Source organism: Branchiostoma floridae, chromosome 2, assembly GCF_000003815.2.
Source record: "Branchiostoma floridae strain S238N-H82 chromosome 2, Bfl_VNyyK, whole genome shotgun sequence".
In the NCBI taxonomy this organism is placed as follows: Eukaryota; Metazoa; Chordata; class Leptocardii; order Amphioxiformes; family Branchiostomatidae; genus Branchiostoma; species Branchiostoma floridae.
Genome location: NC_049980.1, coordinates 4,777,826 through 4,797,831, shown reverse-complemented (window position 1 = coordinate 4,797,831; position 20,006 = coordinate 4,777,826). Strand labels below are relative to the sequence as shown.

The 20,006-nt window shown below is 41.3% G+C and overlaps 1 protein-coding gene across 1 annotated transcript; it reads right to left on the bottom strand.

The window, feature by feature from the left end:
- Positions 1–101: 101 nt before the first annotated feature.
- On the bottom strand, positions 102–19,416 carry LOC118410674 (steryl-sulfatase-like). The gene is made up of 7 exons (XM_035812479.1): positions 19,236–19,416; positions 6,855–6,976; positions 4,237–4,359; positions 2,275–2,970; positions 1,921–1,984; positions 1,159–1,379; positions 102–472 (listed from the first exon to the last, which is right to left on the bottom strand). The coding sequence occupies exons 1-7, from the start codon at positions 19,373–19,375 to the stop codon at positions 102–104; spliced, it is 1,737 nt and encodes a 578-aa protein (XP_035668372.1). The 5' UTR covers positions 19,376–19,416.
- Between the last annotated feature and the right edge of the window lie 590 nt (positions 19,417–20,006).

Sequence of the window (20,006 nt, the reverse complement as noted above, 5' to 3'; positions counted from 1 at the left end):
GAAAATTCAAGATATAGACATAAGATGGTGGAGCCCAACTATAACATGCATAATAGATATGCATGACGTCCTTTAAAGGTGTTAATAAAAAATGTTCATGATTAGCCACCAATCTGAAGAGAAGACAAATCGACATCCTCCTGACAATCACAGAAAGGAAAGTTACAACATTCCTGTAACCATGGGAGAGGGATGAAATTTGATATCCCAAACTGTTTTTTAACATCAGTCAGAGACTCGTTCTGCTCTTCCACAGCCTTTTTGATGACGTCGATGACTACAGCGTATCGAGGGTCAGAGACGGCGCTGATTGGTCGATCTTCAGCGGGGTCGTTGGTGACGTCATACAACAATGGCGGATCGTTGTACGTGACTTCCGGACCTCCGCACCGGCAGATGAACGTAGTGTAGCAGCCTGTAGTACCGGGGTCCCAGTTGTAGGAAACAAAGTGGGCTTTCCATGTCACATTTCCTGAATAAAAGTGATACAAACAAACCAGTAAAAAAGGGTAACTAGCCCCCCCCCCCCCACCCCGCCACCACTTGGACCTAGAACAGAATGTAGAACAATGCCCTATAAAGATAAATGCTGTAAATTATTCTGTATTATACATTATATACATATATATAAACTGGTGAGAAAATGACTCTAGCACTCTGTTACAGTCATTGTTAAGAATGTTTAAACGACATACACTTAACTTCTATGCCGTTATTGTAATATCTATACCGTCAGCTTGATCTGAAATTTAATACGAGTATTTTAGATATGTAACGCTTTGGGAAATTAAATCGTACTGTTATGTGGAGTTTTAAATGATGTGAGTGAAATGTACTTCAGCCCAAAAGGGCTGCGAAATTTCACGTCAATAAAACATTCATTCTAAAACCATTAATTCATTTATTAACCCTCATTTGAGCACTGTAAATCCTCACTTAAATGTTTGAGCACTCACTTTAAGTTTTAGATGCAGCACATGAAATGTTTTATTTTGTGTCTCAAATCAATTATTCAATTCCTAGTACAGAACTACGTATTTTACGAAGTTTGCTGTTATCAAAATACAAGCACCCATACTGCAACTAAACACACACACACACAAACACACAAAAGCTACCGATAAAATATAACCTTCTTGGCGAAGGTAACAGTCTCACCTTCCTTGGGCCTGTACCTTACAGCGTGTACATATTCATCACAGTAGTGAAACAGGAAGTCATGTGGTGACGTCACCTCGGCCCCGCCTAGCAACGGGAGGATGTTCCGCCCGTCCATCACCCTATCCTGGGGAAGTGGGGCCCCGATGATGTCTGCTACGGTGGGGAAAATGTCCATCTGACTCGTGGCCTCCGACACTATGGTACCGGGCTTGATCTTCCTGTAAAATCAAGTAGAACAGACAAATATTGTCTAGGAAGATCAAAACTGAACCCGCAGGTACATTAACATTAAAAGACATTGCAACCCTTCGCTAACTAATTTCTGAATTTCTGCAAATAAATCGATGTGTAAACGAACCATACGATTGATTATAACATTTGAATCAAGTAATAAAAGCTTCTTAAAAAGTTATCATTATGTCTGTGTTTGCATGTATGTATGTGTGTGTATGTGTCTGTGTGTGTGTATGTGTCTGTGTGTGTGTGTGTGTTTGTGTGTGTGTGTGTGTTTGTGTGTGTGTGTGTGTGTATGTGTCTGCGTGTGTGTGTGTGTGTGCGTGTGTGTGTGTGTGTCTGTGTGTGTGTGTGTGTGTGTGTGTGTGTATGTGTGTGTGTGTGTGTGTGTGTGTGTGTGTATGTATGTGTGTGTGTGTGTGTGTGTGTGTGTGTGTGTGTGTGTGTGTGTGTGTGTGTATGTATGTGTGTGTGTGTGTGTGTGTGTGTGTGTGTGTGTGTGTGTGTTACTAAGTTTTGAAATACCTCGGCCACTGCACAATTGTAGGCATACGGATTCCCCCCTCAGAAGCTGCCTGGCCTTTGCCTCCTGTAAGGTTGAAAGTACAATCATTATGATATTAAATCGGTAACATATGGATGCTATGGTAACAGTGGAGCTTAAACTGGCCAGTCCAATTCAACTGCTTCGGACCTTCTGCTTGGCGGTTATGGTGTTCGATTATGAAACATGCTGGCCCAGCTTCGAATTCAGGGATCCACAAGACTGTTTCTCCCCATCGTGCCATTTTGCACAATTGTAAGGCGAGGTCAAAGAATCGTCAAGAAATGGTACACCAAGACTTTTTAGGGTAGAACTAATGATTTATTGCTCTTTACCTTTGTATATCCCGTTCGACCCTCCGTCGTCCCCACTTTCAATATGGCCGCCGTTATCAGACGTGAAGTACACAAACGTGTTGTCCGTCAGACCGAGCCGTTCTAAGGTTGCCATGACAACCCCGACGCTCCAATCCATCTCCTCCACGCTGTCGCCATAGAGACCGTGTCGACTTTTCCCGCGGAATTCCTTATAAGGAAATAGCGCAGTGTGCACGTTGGAGAAAGAGACTTCCAACAAGAAAGGTTCGTTTTTGGTTTTGCTTTCTTCGAGAAACTTGACGGCTTCAAGTGTCATTCTGGGCGTCATCGTGGAGATATCGAACGGCATTTCTATGATATCGCCATCTCTCATCATGACGCAATTTAGACGTCTCACGCCCTTGGTCAGGACTACGTACGGATAGGCCGCAAGTGACCAACCAAATACGGACAACAGAAACACCGTTTTCCACTGAATGTACTTGAAGTATTTGAGTGCCAAGATGGCAACAAAGATTGACGTCGAAATCTCCCACAAGTGTAAACGACTGTAAATTATTTGAGCAATTCGCGGTCCAAAAAATGATTCCGCATCTGGGTGACAGCCCGGACCGTTACCATAGAGCGGTCCGTAATAATAGTCGAAACCGAACTTATTGGGGTGTTGACAGTGGTCTCCTGCCCACACGCAGTTCATCCCAAGATGCCATTTTCCTGGAAGATATAAAAAGTTATTGGTTTTCCAGGGTTAAATAAGCAAGATAGCATCTTTTAAAAAAGCTGGTCGGGTACGAGAATGAGAGTAACTGGTAAGGTATCGTAAGTGTGATGGTATCATGCATGGGCTCTTTCTAGCGGACAAGGAAAAAAAATTGACTGAGTGGACTGAGTAACTCCACAGTCAAGGAATGCCACGTGCTTTTCCCAAGGGCACAACGTCTGGGTCATGGTGACTATTGAACTCAAAAGCTCTTGGCTCTGAACCAAACGCCCTACCAGCCACACCATACTGCGCCCACCTAGGCTGTACGTTGTTAAGAGTTGATGACGAAAGTTGTTCTGATATCGGAACGGAGTTTCTTTTACGATTTCGTAGGTAAGCGGACAGCCTCAGACCGAAGGGCTACAGTTCCGTAGGACGCGAAACTTAATCAATATGGTGGAAAGCCGTTTACTGCCTCTTTCCGACAAACCTATTGGTATCGTCTGTTGCCTCTGTATTTTGGGCAGAATATGTAGTAAAATTTTAATTTTGGACCCGAAAACTATCTTTTTTTAGCACTTTTTTGATCGAAGCTGCTTGGAAAAAAAAGCGAATTTTCCCAGGACGACGGCCTACGTGGTATAGAAGCTAATTTCTTCATGTTTGTGTAAAATGAAAATTGAAAAAAATTCCATGTGATAACTTTTTTTGCAATCTCCAATGACGTAATTTCATCGAAATCGCATGAAAAACGCTACTATTTTGGTCATCAGGCGAAAAAAAACGCATCACCGTTGCAGCAGATTAGTACAAAAATGGTTTCGCTGGCCGACCAACTAGTTCTCGGACAATAATAATACAACCCATGGGCTTTTTAGGAAATATGACAAATCTATGCTCAGCTATAACGATCACCAAGCAATATTGAGCAAACGTTAGGAGACAACCGCGCACGTCCGGCCAATTACACCACTTTTCCGCCAAATCCGGTCAGATTTGAAATCCGACCCGGAACCTTCTTTCTTTGAAGCATATGCATCTGCATGCCACAATAGCGTGCACCCATTACCAAAAACGAACGCAAAGCTAACGTCAAACTCGGCGTAAAGTCCGCAATCTTCAATTGTAATTTAACGCATGACATTTCAATTATCTTCAACATTTCTGGTGTCTTCTCAGTCTGTAGATATCTATTCAATGTACTTATAATATATGTATAAAGTTAGATAATATCAACATAGCACTTGTTACAATCTACATGGGGTGTCTTCACTCACCTATCAATGCCGTTCGATACCCATGATCCTTTGCCAGTTGGGGGAAAGTGACCTCTGACCGCGGTAACCCAGTTGGGGTGGCCAACCGTACAAGCGTCACCGGTCCGTCCATTCCAACCATTCCTGTATTTTTTTTAAAGATTTCGTTAAAAGACATATATTTTAGTGAATATCTAATATACCAACAATCTAGATACATAAGTTGAAAGTTCATCTTCTTGGTAGAAGTCATTCTTGAACTAGTTGTAGTATACTATCCATCACAAAGCTGGTCTCACCAAAATTTTCGACTTTCCAGTCTTTGTCAAAGAATAAAGAATCAATCCCTGAAAAAAGACGGTGGGCGCCATAGACTTCCTGCCACTTATGTCCCACTGCTGGGTCACGTCTTCTATCTGCACAACGTGACGTCACGGCAGCAGATTGTTAATTCCTTGACAAAGACTTGTTTTGTCCAAAATTGGGGTGAGTGTAATGTTTGCCGAAAATTAGACTCACCCAAATTTTAGTGTTGGATAGTACAGTTCAACTCGTTCAAGAATCGAGCTTGAGTAGATAAATCGCAAAGACAAGATTTGATGGAAAAAAACAAGACAGCACTTTTAGCGACCTAACTATTATTTACTGCATGTAATGCAAGTTTAGTTTTCAGGAGCGTGGGAATGTGTGGAAGCTGGGATTTTTCGGTGCTGTATTTCTGGAGCAAATTGTGCGATCGCAATGGTTTTTGGTACATGGGTGGGGGTTATTGCTTGTCATTCAGGTTTGATTTGGGGCTTCCTGGCGTTTGAATTTGACACCGAAGGGTGCATTTTTGTGTTTTTTTGGGCGATTTCAGCGCTATATCTGTTGGGGCAGGTCCACTAATATCTGCTTGGTTGTGAATACAGGTGATGGGTTTGTGTTTGCTGTGTGAGTGACAGGTCTAATTTTAGATATCCTGTGGAACAGCTAATCCTAAGGAACAGGTGATAGATCTGCTTGGTTGTGATTACAGCTGATGGGTTTGGGCTGCGATCAGCTGATGTTGTTGTTATTTCCTGTGTGTCTGGTTAGAAGGCTGTGGTGCTGTAGTGGTATGCCACTTTCAGTGTACTGGTTACGTATCACACCAGTGTCCTCTGTTCTATGAGTGCTTGTAGGTTAATTGGTTTAGTCTGCTGCTGTATTGGTCAGGTATAAATTGTGGTGCTAAATACTTTAAGTATTGCTTTCAGCCCTGTACAAATCTGTGTCTATACTTCTGATACGAGGTTATGAGCGTGTTTAGTCATCATGGGGAAACGAAAGAAGATACGAGTTTCTAAGGTGGAGGAGAAGGAGATAGAGCGCCAGCGTAAGAGAGTGGTATGTGTATGATTTTTTGTAGATTATGCATACCCTTGTATTTGTTGTCTATTGTACTGATAGTCATATGTGATGTTGTATGATTGTGCTTGTTTGTACCTTGTTTTGGTGTATATGTTTATTATAGAGGTTGGTATTTATATTGGGTAAATGGTTGGGATTTTGGGCCTCCTGATGTTTGAACTTGACATTGCAGGTTGCATTTTATGTGTTTTGGGGGTGTTTTGGGCGCTGTATGTCCTGAACGATACGCGCGATTGCGACGATTTTATGTGCATGGCGGGGTGGTTGTTGCTGTCGTTCGCGTTTGATTTTGGGCCTCCTTGTGTTTGAACTTTGGCAGGGTAGGTAGCGTTTTGTGTGTACATGGGGCGTTTCCGGAGCTATATCTCTAGAACGAACAGTGCGAGTGCGATGATATTTGTTACATGTGCTGTTGGTGGTTGCCTAATTCTGAATATTGATTTTGTCGCTCTTGCCAATTCCGATAATGGAATTTCAAACTTTTGCATGGTGCAACCAAAACGGTAAAAAGCTCACTTTTCCAACCATGAACCACAGACGAAAGGGAAAAAAATACACAATAGGTCTGCAGACACCCAATACATTTCATGCAGGTCTGAGGTCTACGAACTCTTGTTCCGGGTTGTGTTGCCTGGGAAAAGGTAATCTTATACTCTCGAAACTGTTTAGATCATGGGAAAAACCATTACGTAGGAGTCAGGTAATTTTTGTATGTTTACATACATGTATCACAACTATACTCCATGGAATATAACTACCGCTTCACATGCAACAATGTTGACTAAATTACTTCTAGAAACCCTTGCTATGGTTAGGACCAATAAACACTTGCCCACAGAAAAATGTGCGATGCTAATTTGTGTACGGTCACATTTCCTATCCAGTGCCTAATCGGACAGTTTACGGTAACCACAAGTATGATATATAATTCAAAACACGCAAAACATATAAAAAGATGAGCATAATTTCTGTATGATTGGAGGCACGCGATTGCAGTATCAGATCGTAGGTGCCAGGTAACCTATGTCAGCCCCTGTCTTTGTTCAGTGTTGGACGGAGAGCTCGGATGTACACAGACTCCTTCATATCTATCTTGCAAAAACATCCAGTTCTGAATCAAGGATTCTAACTTTGTTCAGTAAAGTCCTAGTTTCCGCAGGCCCGAATGGACCCCGGGTTGGAAATGTGACCGTCACATAACACCAAGGGCGTAACTCCAAAACGATATTAGGATAAAAGAAGCTTACCATATCTGATAGGATATCGTCCCGTAAGGAATGCTGCTCTGCTGGGGGTACAGACAGGTGCAGCAGCCAGATCCTGAGTCAACTTTGCTCCCTTAGCAGCTATACTGTCGATATTTGGAGTTCTGAAAAAGAAATCATAAAACAAGAAGTTTTCTTAGTGTCTTTTGTTTTTGCTTGACTGCTGTGGCGATGTTGTGTTTCTTGAAGATTCACTTCTTTGAACCTCATCTACGTCCTATCTCTGAACCAAAACATTGCCGCCCATTTCTAGCAGCGGAAAAAAGACAGTATTAGTAGAGCACAGAAGCCTCCTGGCCAGCACGATACTGTTTACAGTGCCTGAAGCACGGTGCGTTTTGGCGTAACAGTTTGGGCTGTTCGCCTCAGACGTGACCGATGCTGTGCCCTTGGGAAAGGCACTTTACACAACTTTCCTTACTTCACCTATGTGGGCAAATTGGTACCTGACTTCGGTTGGAGGAGCCAAAAGGCGACAAATGCCTATTAATTAGTCTATAGGTTAGACATATTGAATAAACAACCCACAAGCGCTATCCCACGGCCTCAAAAGTAAAGGCTATGGCACTACCTTTGCTACTACCTACTTACCGAATCGTGTCGTTTCCGAAGCAGCCGACATCGCCGATTCCCAAGTCGTCGGCCACGAAGAAGACGAAGTTGGGCCGATCGTTTCCACGGCATAACGTTAGGACCACAGACAGGAAAGCGAACCATAGAAGACGAACCATGATGGCTAATTTGCGTGTTATCTTAATCCCTCACGTGGTAGGTAAATTGGGTCATGTAATTATAAACGATTTGTAAGACACGTCCCTATTTCGACTCAAGTGACCAGATTGTGTCACAGTACAACTAGTTTTGTTGCAGTTGCATCGGGAAGCTCAGTAGTTCAGTAGGCAGAAACCTTGAAAATCGTAACCATCTATAATTTTTTAACCAAACAAAGTTCAAATGAGCGTTGTGAGTCTATTTACGATGTCATCTGCCCTTGTTTGTTTTTTATCCAAGCAGGTGGATCCAAGATGGCGGACCAAACTGGTAACTTTACCCTATTCAAACTGGGCTTTTTTGGTCTTTTGAGGACCGTCCCTTCTGACTCCTCTAACTCTAAATCAAATTATCATATGGCCACCAAATTTTCAGAGAATGATGTATAGATAATATCTAACGACTTAAAGAAATTTGACGCAACGATGACATAATATGACGTAATTATGACGTCACCAATTTGACTCTATTGGCTGAAACCGTGAAAGGGGTATTCCCAGAAAACTTCAAGGTACGCTGCAAAAATGTAACAGCAAGTGCAGATAACAGAATAATACTGTTAAACTGGTAACTTAAACATGTATGCCGTCATTCTATGCCGTCTTTTGACATCATTGATGTTGTTATTGAAAAAAAGTATTCGTAGCAGACATTATTACTCTGTTTTGTACACTTGCTGTTACATTTATGTAGCATACCTTGAAATTGCGTTTAATGGGAATACCATTTTGTCATGAGCCCAGTCAATACAATCACTTGATATTATACTGACGTCATATTACGTCATATTTATAGAGGATACAGGTGTTAGAAAAGGCGGGCCTTACAAGCCACCCCCCTCTCGTCCCAGATTGACCAACTGATGTAAAAAAAGTGTGGCAAAGAAAATGCATTGCCACGGCGACGGAGTCATGTTTATATGTATTAAATTGTACATTTGCTGTTGTTACTGTGTTTTTGGTATTCGCCTTTTATACTAAGGCCCGGCTGTATTTATAATGGTTGTTTAACACGATGAATGTTTGAAGGGTACTTCTGTCAATGAAAAAAAGGTCTGCTGTGTGTGGTGAGTGTCCTTGACACAACTTGCTAAGTTTTTCATTATGCAATATTACAACTAACATCAGTAATAAGATCAATAGAAATACGCTCATATTCACAAACTACAGTCCGGCGACCTCATACCTCCATGAAATATTTAGAGCTTTTGTAAATTTTATGCAAATGACTTACGCATTTACATGATCTATGCATAGTGATGTTTATCATTGACTAACGTACACATGCCACAAGCATAAAATTCCCATGATTATTCATTAGGCGGTTTTGCAATTTTGGTCGCTCCTTTCTTCACTTACATTTGGGATCGTATTGTAATTGTGCAAAACGATTATTTTATATGTAAATACATTGCGTTTGTGACCGCATCTGTATATAAGCAGCGACACTTCTTGCTGCGGTGCAATGTGAACCAGTCAGAACTGACATCGCCGATTCCCAAGTCGTCGGCCACAAAGAAGACGAAGTTGGGCCGATCGTTTCCGAGGGATAACGTTAGGGTCACAGACAGGAAAGCGATCCATACAAGACGTACCATTTTGATCACTGGCGTGATTGCTTTGAACGTTAATAACTGAGTGCAATCATACGTAGGGTTTATTTAACCGTTCGGTCATTGAAACGTGATGAGTTGTGTCTGAGCTCATTGGAGGGGGGTCACATCCCCTTATATGTCGCTCAATGATACACAAATGTTAGGCAAACAGTTCACGCATGTGTACATTTGGAATCCATTGTCAGATTGTGTTACGTTTGTGCTGCATTTAGTTGTAGGGATGTGTACCTAAACCTTGTACTTGTACGGTACCTGTAAAATCCTTTAGGTACCAGTCAAGAGCTGAACACATTTTGTACCATTACATGTATCTAAACAATCTAAAGGACCAGTGGAAATGAAAGACCAGAGCGACGCGTGTGTACGCGGTGTGTGAGCAGTGCACACGCTGGTGTAAGCAGTGAGAGAGCATTGCAGACGCTGGTGTATGCAGTGCGTGAGCATTGCACACGCTGGTGTATGTAGTGCGCGAGCAGTGCACACGCTGGTCGTGAGAGGTGAGCGAGCGGTGCGCAAGCTGGTGTACGCAGTGAGCGAACGGTACTAGTGTACGCACTGGTGTGTGTTGTGCACGAGCAGTGCACACGCTGTTGTAAGTAGTGTGCGAGCAGTGCACACGCTGTTGTGTGTTGTGCGAGCAGTGTACACGCTGGTGTAAACAGTGCGCGAGCAGTGCAGATGCTGGTGTGTTAGTAGTGTGCGAGAAGTACAGACGCTGGTGTGTGTACACAGTGCGCGACCAGTGCACAAGCTGGGGTTTGATGAAAGAGCTGGGCTGTCTAACAGGTCTGTCTACCTGGCCTGTCCGATTTCTACTATACTAAGACCACCGATCCTCGTAGAAATCGAAACAGAAGCAAAGGAAGCAGTTACTGGTAGTGTATAAAGAATTCTCCTATATCCGATAAATTCTTCGTCACCTCTTCTGATTCTAAAAGGATTGACAAAGAAACGTCAGATAATAAACAAGAGTGAAAGAGAAAGTGATCTTAAACCGGTTTAGCTTAAATGGTCTCAGTAATAAACGTAGAAGAACTTGATTGCTTAACATTTGTAACAGTTGCAATGTATGTACTAGCTCTTTTCGATAAGCATAATGGACAGTTGACTACAACTTAACGTCCAAGAGTCTGAAACTTTCCAGGGTGAATATCGAGTGGTACAATAATTTCTAATAACCTACAAGGTACACGTTTTGTAATCTTAGTAGAAATGTGGTCTTTTTGTGATCTTCTAAACGGTGAAAGCTCGGAGAAATTGTGGCAACTGTTTAAAATAATCTGTTTTATCCGGTCTCGTAGTGACACTGGCTAATACAACAAGTTTTATTTGCCACTGCATTCATTTAACAACACTTACATGATAACTCGTGGATACTAGACGGTTTTTTATATTGACCTCTTTCTATTCCTACTGAATATGAATTTACCTCTACAAGAACGGATCGTTCGCCAAAAACACCCTGAAAATGTTTCATCAAGAATTCAGATATGACACTTTTGTAAAATCGTAGCTTACCAGTATTTGCAAAAAAATGCTGAAAGACCTTTATGAAATGCATAACAGTCAGACAGCCAACAACAATGTACACATATAATTGTTGTAAAAAGTTAGACATATTGTCATTACGCTGTGTAAATCTAATGAATATAATAACGAAGAAGCAATTATGTACCCAAACAATACGACAGCATATCAGCTTTGCATCATAAATCTTTGATAGCATTGTCGATCCTATCTAATCCTGGTCAATAATTTTGCTTACGTCTGTAATCAAAAGTATTGGAAACAGTACGTTAAAAAGAATAGCGGGAGCTGGCGCCTGGGGCGTTTATAGTGTTGTCAACGATTAATGAATTAGTAGTTTTAAGAACGGTTATAGTAGGATTCTGATGGATTTCCCGAGGGCGAGAATTCAGGGATCATCAATATGCTGGTACTATATCCTCTATTGGGCTAAAAGTAATAAACATTTGACGTGTGCTATAAGTTATACTATTAATACAGCCCGCTAAATCTTTCTAATGTAAACTACTTTGTCACAATACGTGAATAAGAAGGTATTACTCTCGTATTATCAGGCCGCACCAAACTTCTCTAAACCGGGACGGGATGCGATACCGACTTCTTTCGAACTTTGACCCAGTGCCGACGTCACACGTTGGGAAAATCACGCATCTATGTTTAGCTAAAGAAGACCGAGAGAGTGGGTGAACTTGAACGGTTTATTTTTCTAATTGTGTGGTTAACCAAATTGAAATATCATGTTATAAAATCTGACAAACTTTGATATTGATAATTATACCGTGTATCTTCACTTAATCTAGTGTTCCCAGGTCCTTGAGGCACTGCCTGGTGGTTTTGTTAATTATTTTTTCCATTCCATTCCATGGCAACAATTAAAATTCGTATTTTTCTGTTGCCAGATGGCAGCCGTTTGCCAGGCATTTTTTTGCGAAAATCATTTATTATTAATGAGTTCTAACAATGATTTTTTTCACGTTTAATACTATATTAATGCCATTTCCTTACATGAATAAAATCAAATGTTATGAATTTCTTTTTTTTTTCAAATTTGTTGACGTCATTGGTCAAAATTAAAGATGGTGATTAGCGATTTTCGTAAAAAATGAGTCAACAAACGTTGCCATGGCGACACAAAAATAATTTCCTAACAACGAAAGTCCTAACAACCAACTCTTGACGTTAAATTACTATATTACTGCAACTTTCTAACATGAATAAATTCTTGTGTCATGTAGAATATCTTTGATAATTAAGTATGCATAAAGTATTCTAATTTGAAGATGTCATCGTTCAAAATCAAAGATTGTAGACCATATGACCAGATCAAGAATATCTAGCTCATTATACGTAGAATGCGTAATTACCTGGTATTTTGTTTACCAAAAAACGTTTAAATGAATATCTTAAGTCTATTTCTATTATCTTTTGCTATTATTTGTTGCAAAATATGTATTTTTGAAAACTCAAGGTGATTGATATAAGATGGTGAAGCCCAACTGGTATTTTAGATATGCATGACGCCATTGTATAGGGTCAATCAAAAATGTTTCTGATTAGCCACCAATTTGAAGAGAAGACAAATCGACATTCTCCTGACAATCGCAGAAAGGGAAGTTACAACATTCCTGTAGCCATGGGCGAGGGATGACATTCGATAACCCGAACTGTTTTTCAACTTTAGTCAGAGACTTCTGCTGCTCTTCCACAGCCTTTTTGATGACGTCGATGACTGCAGCGTATCGGGGGTCAGAGGCGACGTTGATTGGGCGATCTTCAGCGGGGTCGTTAGTGACGTCATACAACAATGGGGGATCGTTGTACGTGACCCCCGGACCAGCGCAATGGCAGACGTATGTAGTGTAGCAGCCTGTAGTACCGGGGTCCCAGTTGTAGGAAACAAAGTGGGCTTTCCACGTCACATTTCCTGCATTAGAAATAAGATACAAAACGAACCAGTACTAAAAACGTGTGCTACTCCGGATACCCCCCCCCCCCCCCTCCACACACACACACAATCACACACGCTTTTGAGGCCTGCGCCAACTTTGATGTCTCATAACGCCAGAACGACTTATGCTAAAGCCACCAAATTTGGTGAGTTTTCCTAAAATATTGTTGGCAAAAATTTTGAAAAATTTTCCTATTTTTCTTGATGCCATGGCAATCGTTTGTTGACAGGAAGTTTTGCCAAAAATCGCTGATTTTGGTTCTAATAATGTTTTTTTAACGTTTATTTGCATATTGCTGCTATTTTTTTCGCATCAAAACATGAGGTTTTTCAGGTGGGTATGACATAAATATATTCTTCGGCCGTCGGGCGATCCGACTCGCGGTCGGGCTGATACCTCGGGCGATACGGAATACACCGTGTTGTATTCTATATTTATCGGGGAAACAAATATATCCTCCATGAATATTATATGAGGGCAACAAGCTCACCTTCCCTGGGCCTGTACCTAACAGCGTGTACATATTCCCCACAGTAGTGAAACAGGAAGTCATGCGGTGACGTCACTGCGGCCCCGCCTAGCAACGGCAGGATGTTGCGCCCGTCAATCACCCTGTCCTGGGGAAGTGGGGCACCGATGATGTCTGCTACGGTGGGGAAAATGTCCATCTGACTCGTGGCCTCCGACACTATAGTACCCGGCTTGATCTGCCTGTAAAAATCAAGTAGAATAGACTATAAAAATAAACTGAAGATCACAACTGTGTCTACGAAAATCAGAAGTAAAATCGCAGGTACATTAACGTTGCATTCATTCGCTAACTAATTTCTGCAAATACAAATGTAAACCGATGTAAAAACAAACGATACGATTGATACATTTGAATCAATTAAGATGTCTTAAGATGTTATTATCTTATGAAGGGTATGTCCTCGGATTGTGTGTGTGAGTGTGTGTGTGTGTGTGTGTGTGTGTGTGTGTTACTAAGTTTTGAAATACCTCGGCCACTGCACAATTGTAGGCATACGGATCCCCCCTTCAGAAGCTGCCTGGCCCTTGCCCCCTGTAAGGTTAAAGGAACAATCATTATGCTTAAACAATGAGTTTTGCATAAACAATGAGCTTGAATCGTTAACATGTTGATGCTATTGTAACAGTTGGGGTTAAAGCTCCACCAACTGACCTGTCCAACTGCTCTGGAACCTTATGGCTTAACGGTTATGGTGTTCCGTCATCAAGCTGGCGGTCCCAGGTTTGAATTCAGGGACTGTTTCTCCGCCCTTCTTGTGTTTCACTGTTGTGCAATTTGCACAATTCAAAGTTTAGTTCAAAGAAGTGTCAAGAAATGTTGGAGCGATACCTTTTAGGGTAAAACTAATCATTTATTGCTCTTTACCCTTGTATATGCCGTTCGACCCTCCTTTGTCCCCACTTTCAATATGGCCGCCATTGTCAGACGTGAAGTACACAAACGTGTCGTCCGTCATACCGAGCCGTTCTAAGGTTGCCATGACAACGCCGACGCTCCAGTCCATCTCCTCCACGCTGTCGCCATAGAGACCGTGTCGACTTTTCCCGCGGAATTCCATATAAGGAAGAAGCGCAGTATGCACGTTCCAGTAAGAGACTTCCAACAAGAAAGATTGGTTTTTGATCTTGCTTTCTTCGAGAAATTTGACGGCTTCAAGCGTCATTCTGGGTGTGATGGTTGGGATGTTGAATGGCATCTCTATGACATCATCATCTCTCATCATCACGCAGTTGAAGCGTCTCCCATTGGTGAAGACTACATGTGGAACGGTCACAAGTGACCAACCAAATGCGGAGAACAGAAATACCGTTTTCCATTGAATGTACCTGAAGTATTTGAGCGCCAAGATGACAACAAAAATTGATGTCGATATTTCCCACAAGCGTAGTCTACTACATAGTCGCCGAGCAAGTCGCTGTCCCCTCGATTCTATCACATCCGGGTCACAGTCAGGGGCGTTGCTAAGGGGTAGTCCGTAAAAGTAGTCGAAACCAAACTCTTTGGGGTGGTGGCAGTGGTCTCCTACCCTTGCGCAGTTGAGACCAAGATGCCATTTTCCTGTCGAGAAAAAAGCATTAATTCATTGATTCCGAAGGGTTAGAGAAAAAAGTAAACGTGGTATCTCACTGCACTTTGGGCACTGGTGCGGCAATGCGGGGTTCGACAGATTACTCAAAAAAATTCAGAGATAAAAAACGAATTTTCTTATGTTTTTTTTGCATTTTGTTGTATTCTACTGTTACGTATTATGCAATATCTAAATTATAGAAAATAACACATCAGTGCCGCAGTAAATGAATCCAGTGCCGCACCGGTGCCTTAAGTGCAGTGAGATACCGCCTTAAGGTTGTGAAATGTGTCCGTCAGTCATCCCAAATGATGGTCGGGTCGTTTTAGATGACCTAGCGTTTCGACTACAATACAGGCACATCATGGTAGCATTATTTCCAAAAGTGTTGAAGGAAAGTACAGTTACTATTTATGCACAGCAGTTTTCCGTGAAACATGGCCGATCGGGATATGATCTACGGTTATAGGTAAACATGAATAGTGTACAAATAAAAAATGGTAACTGGCCAGGGGTATACTTGCCACATGGGAAAGAGAGGAAGTACTGCGAAAAATATAAACACGCTTGATACTTGGAGAATTGGCGCGGATGTAGTATCCAGAAAAATCAACCATTATTACTTGGCGTTTTAAAGATCAGTATCTTCAGAATTCTCGGTGTCTTTGCAATATGGATTGATCCATTCGATGACCGTGTATCCAATGAGACTCCTTCGATACAGAATAGAACCCCCTTAATGTATATAAACTCACCTAGCAATGCCGTTCGGTACCCATGATCCTTTGCCAGTTTCGGAAAAGTGACCTCCGACCTCGACAACCCGGCTGGAATGGACAACTGTATAATAGCCACCGGTTGGGTCATTCCATCCATTCCTGTAAGATTTTTTTAAAGATTACATTACACTTTTAGTTGAATATCTGGTATTCCAACAATCTAGCTAATTCAGTGAATACGTTAAACAAGACAAGATTTGATCGAATAGAAAAACATGGCAGCATCCCCCTTTTTACAGAACATTCTACATTTTCCAGTTTGTGTTGCCTGCCAAAGCTTGCCTTGTACTCTCCAAACAGCTTAGATAAAAAAAACTGAATCGGCCACCCTGGCGTCTGGAGATATCAATAAACAATAATAAAACAAAACAAGCAAATTGTACAAAAATAGTCATGAACACTAGAAAGGCTGATATTTGCTTGATCATGAGAGCAAATACAGCATATTTCATTCATCTCCCTTCCCATGCAACAATAGACTGTTCCAAATTCGCACCCATGTGCGAAAATTGAACCCTTCTGCTTAAAATGACTTCTAACTACTAATCACACTTGAGAGCAAAAATGGACTTTATAACCCCCCTGTGCAAGAATAGACTCTTTCAGCGCACCCCATGTAAAAATGTAACAGATATCAGTCCTTAAACACCCGATAAAAATAGAATTTTGAATCATCACCATCCAAAACTGAATTTGAAAAAAAATCTCCCCTCTGTACAAGAATGGACTCTTCCTGTGATACCCCCATATTAAAGTGGAGCAGTCAAAATTACTTCCGCTAAAATAGGACTTTGACATAATCACCAAAGTTAAAAAATACCCCCTCTGCACGAATGGGCCCTTCCAGCACGCCCCCATTAAAATTGTAAAATAAACCATTCCAGAAATACTCCAACTGAAAACACAGCCTTTTTGTATATGCATGGATGAACTCAAACTAGATATGAACACGAGGAAAGCTTACCATATCTAACGGGATATCGTCCAGTCAGGAATGCTGCTCTACTGGGGGTACAGACAGGAGAAGCAGCCAAATCCTGAGTCAACTTTGCGCCCTTAGCAGCTATACTGTCGATATTTGGAGTGCTGAAAAAAAAAAAACATCCAACAAGACTAGAAAGGTAATATTTGCAAGCAAATACAGAATGTTACCTTCACATGTTGTTGTCTAACACTGGCAACTGTTTTGTTCATTCTTATTTGAACACATTTCTAAATGTAGTGACCCGAGCCCCTCTAGATCTGACATTTGCTACATTACATGTATGTAACCGAACACCACATGGTGCCTGCTACTTTACCGGTTACCATGGTGACAACCGTCTGGTCCAGGTCGTTGACCTTATTTGTGCGGAAAAGAAGAAGAAACAAAGCAAAAACAATATGTTCCCTTCTGTGGAGGTAAGATAAAAAGTGAGAAATAACATTCTATTATGGAAGATTACTGAAAACACGATTGGACCAACTTCATATTACCAAATGTACATGTATTGGGGATTCGCGAATATACGTATGTGACCAAACATTGTTTATTTGACTATACGAAAGTCTTGAGCTATGTGCTACGTTTTCTTGTGCAAGGAAAGCTTCTTTTTATTAGGGCAATTGTTTCTGCCATTTACCCTGGAACAGGTGCTTGTCATTTATTATCATTAACAAACGACTGACTACATTAGCATACACCTGTAACATAAAAACACGTCTCTTGTGTAGAAATTCTCACCCTTGCTTTAAACCCTGACCCATATTTTATGTTTCAAATTAATCAAATTAAGGAGATGGTCATATTATCCTTCAGCAAACTACTGACTAGTACTAAGTTGACAGAAGTATCATATTACAGTAATCTTATAAGAATACATTCATTGTTCAGAAATTCTTGCTCTTGCGAGGAAGCCTGCCCCGTATTTGTTAAATTGAGGAGGCGGTAGTTTTTCTTCAGCAAACCACTGACTAGTACTTAGTTGGCAACAGCATTTAATAAGATTACACAAGTAGGCATAAAAGACAACACATATTCCCTGTGCAGTGATTATTGGGCATAAGCTCGCGAGGCCTTATCTTTTGTTCTAACAAACTTTTATGTAGTTACATATCTTGGCATTATTTTCTAAAGTCGTTTGCGCTTGGAACACAACAGCCAAGCAGAACCCAGGATTCGAACCAGTCAGACAAGTCAGTTGGTTGCACCGGAGGCCTGGCCAGAGGTCATCGACCGATAGCTCAATGCCCGATAGGGCGAATAAACTCGTATGATTTCACTGCGTTTTTGACGTACAGAGCTCGAGTAGTAATGTACATGCTCAGTCCCCTGGGATTGGAGCCGGGCCATCCAGCTCATGAAGACACACATCTCTCTTATTGGTACACAGAAAGATAATTTCCATATACTGCTATTATATTCAACTCATATATTCGCATACAGTTTCTTTATTAACTGTTTTCCAAATTTCATTCATTCATTGAAGCAAAAGCACTAACCGCTGTACTAAAGGTTTACTAACCGACCAGTTTAACTGGTCCGTTGGTGGCGCTTTATTCATTACAAAAGGCCTCTTCTTGCAACCAGGGGTTATCATCTGCCCTATCGGTCATTTTTTTGCCCGCTCGGTCATTAACTTAACCCCGGAGGACGTGAGAAAGTTGTTTAAAACGCGAGGGGTCATTTTCCTTTGCAAACTACTCGGTATATGTAGTTTCAACAACTCCCAATTCCACCCAGGTGTTCAAAGGAGTACGTGACTTCAGTTGGGGAGGTAAATGGTGGTGGAAGGAGAGGGATGGGCTCCGCTTTCTATAAGGTCTCATTGATGAGTTTCTTCTTCCCATAGACTTCTAGGTTATAATTCGTGTTTTACATGGTCGCCTTATAATGAAGCTACATGAAATGTCAGCAGATTTTTCATTCTATGTTGAGCAAATTTACTCTATATAATTGAAAAAAATTGCCAATGACTAGAATCCATAGGTTTGTTGTTAATAGCCCTCCGGCCACGTCCACGTGTGGAGCCTGAAGCTGACTTTAGGCTCCAGACGACGATTTCCGCACCACTTAAAGGGGCATTCCACTCCAGAAGGGAGTCTTGTGTTCCAATAAATAATGTGTCAATGAATACATAATCAGCCGAATCACCTTGGGATGAATTACGTAATGTGTGTTTTATAAAACAATCATGACACTCACTAAACCCATGCAGACCCTACCCATGCATTCCCTATACGCATAGACACTTTGTTTATCGTACATATTTTCGAAATAAATGAGGTACGCTGAGCACACCGAGAAGGCAACTTGCTCATAAGATAGCAAAGAATACAAGAACAAGACGAAATTTCTTAGCGAACCTGAAATTAGTTTGGTAACCTTACCTAAAAGTTCTGCATTGTATTCAGCCATAGGATTAATTCAATTAGAGGGTAGTTGGGGAGTTTAGTAGAAGACTGGATGCTTTTGAGGCATGTGGAGCAACTGGGTACTTTATCGTATAATGTGAAGTCATATGCAGTTATCACTTCCTAAAATGAATATCTATCGGAAAATAACACTCCCGTGTGGAGTGGAATTCCCCTTTAATAAAGGAGGGTCGACAAATAGGATACTACCTTTACCATTACGTACTTACCGGATCGTGTCGTTTCCGAAGCAGCCGACATCGCCGATTCCCAAGTCGTCGGCCACGAAGAAGACGAAGTTGGGCCGATCGTTTCCGTGGGATAACGTTAGGGTCGCAGACAGGAAAGCGAGCCAAACAAGACGTGCCATTTCGATCACTGGCGTGATTGCTCTGAACTTTAATAACTGAGTGCAATCATACGTAGGGTTTATTTGACCGTTCGGTCATTGAAACGTGATGAGTTTCGTCTAAGTTCAAAGTACAAGTCAAGAGCTGAACACATCTGTACCATTACATGTACCTAAACAATCTAAAGGACCAGTGGACGCCACTATGTAAAATTACAGGTAAGTAAATCCCAATCCAATGATGAAAATCTTTCAGTGAAAAATTTAAGAAAATGAGTTGAGGTTCAAAATTCTAAATATTCATATCAATAAATGACGACAATTTATCGTAAAATAAAAGACAAGACGCTACATGACGAATTTGATCAAACTGGTAGTTGATCAAACTTGTTAAAGTACAGGAACAGGTCCTGATCTGTACCTAGCTTTATTTAGATACACTGTTCTAATTATGTGTGTAGATTAACAGGAAGGCCATCTGTGAGTTCAGTAGGCAGAACGGTTCAAAGGTCAGGTCAAGCCAATCCTTGACAAAGGTGGGAGGGGGGCGCGCATTATAAGACATCATGCTTACATTGGTTGCACTCTGAGTCATTGGTTAAAGCCCTTTACATAACTTTCCCAACTTCACAAAGGTGCAGATGAGTACCTT

Bases quoted from the DNA above. Each gene is read 5' to 3' on its own strand.
- LOC118410674 (XM_035812479.1), bottom strand. From the start codon at position 19,375: ATGGCACGTCTTGTTTGGCTCGCTTTCCTGTCTGCGACCCTAACGTTA. The intron at 6,977-19,235 runs GTAAGTACGTAA...TTTCTTTTTCAG, and splicing joins TTCGGAAACGACACGATCCG to AACTCCAAATATCGACAGTA. The intron at 1,380-1,920 runs GTATTTCAAAAC...TTGATTTTACAG, and splicing joins ACAATTGTGCAGTGGCCGAG to GAAGATCAAGCCCGGTACCA.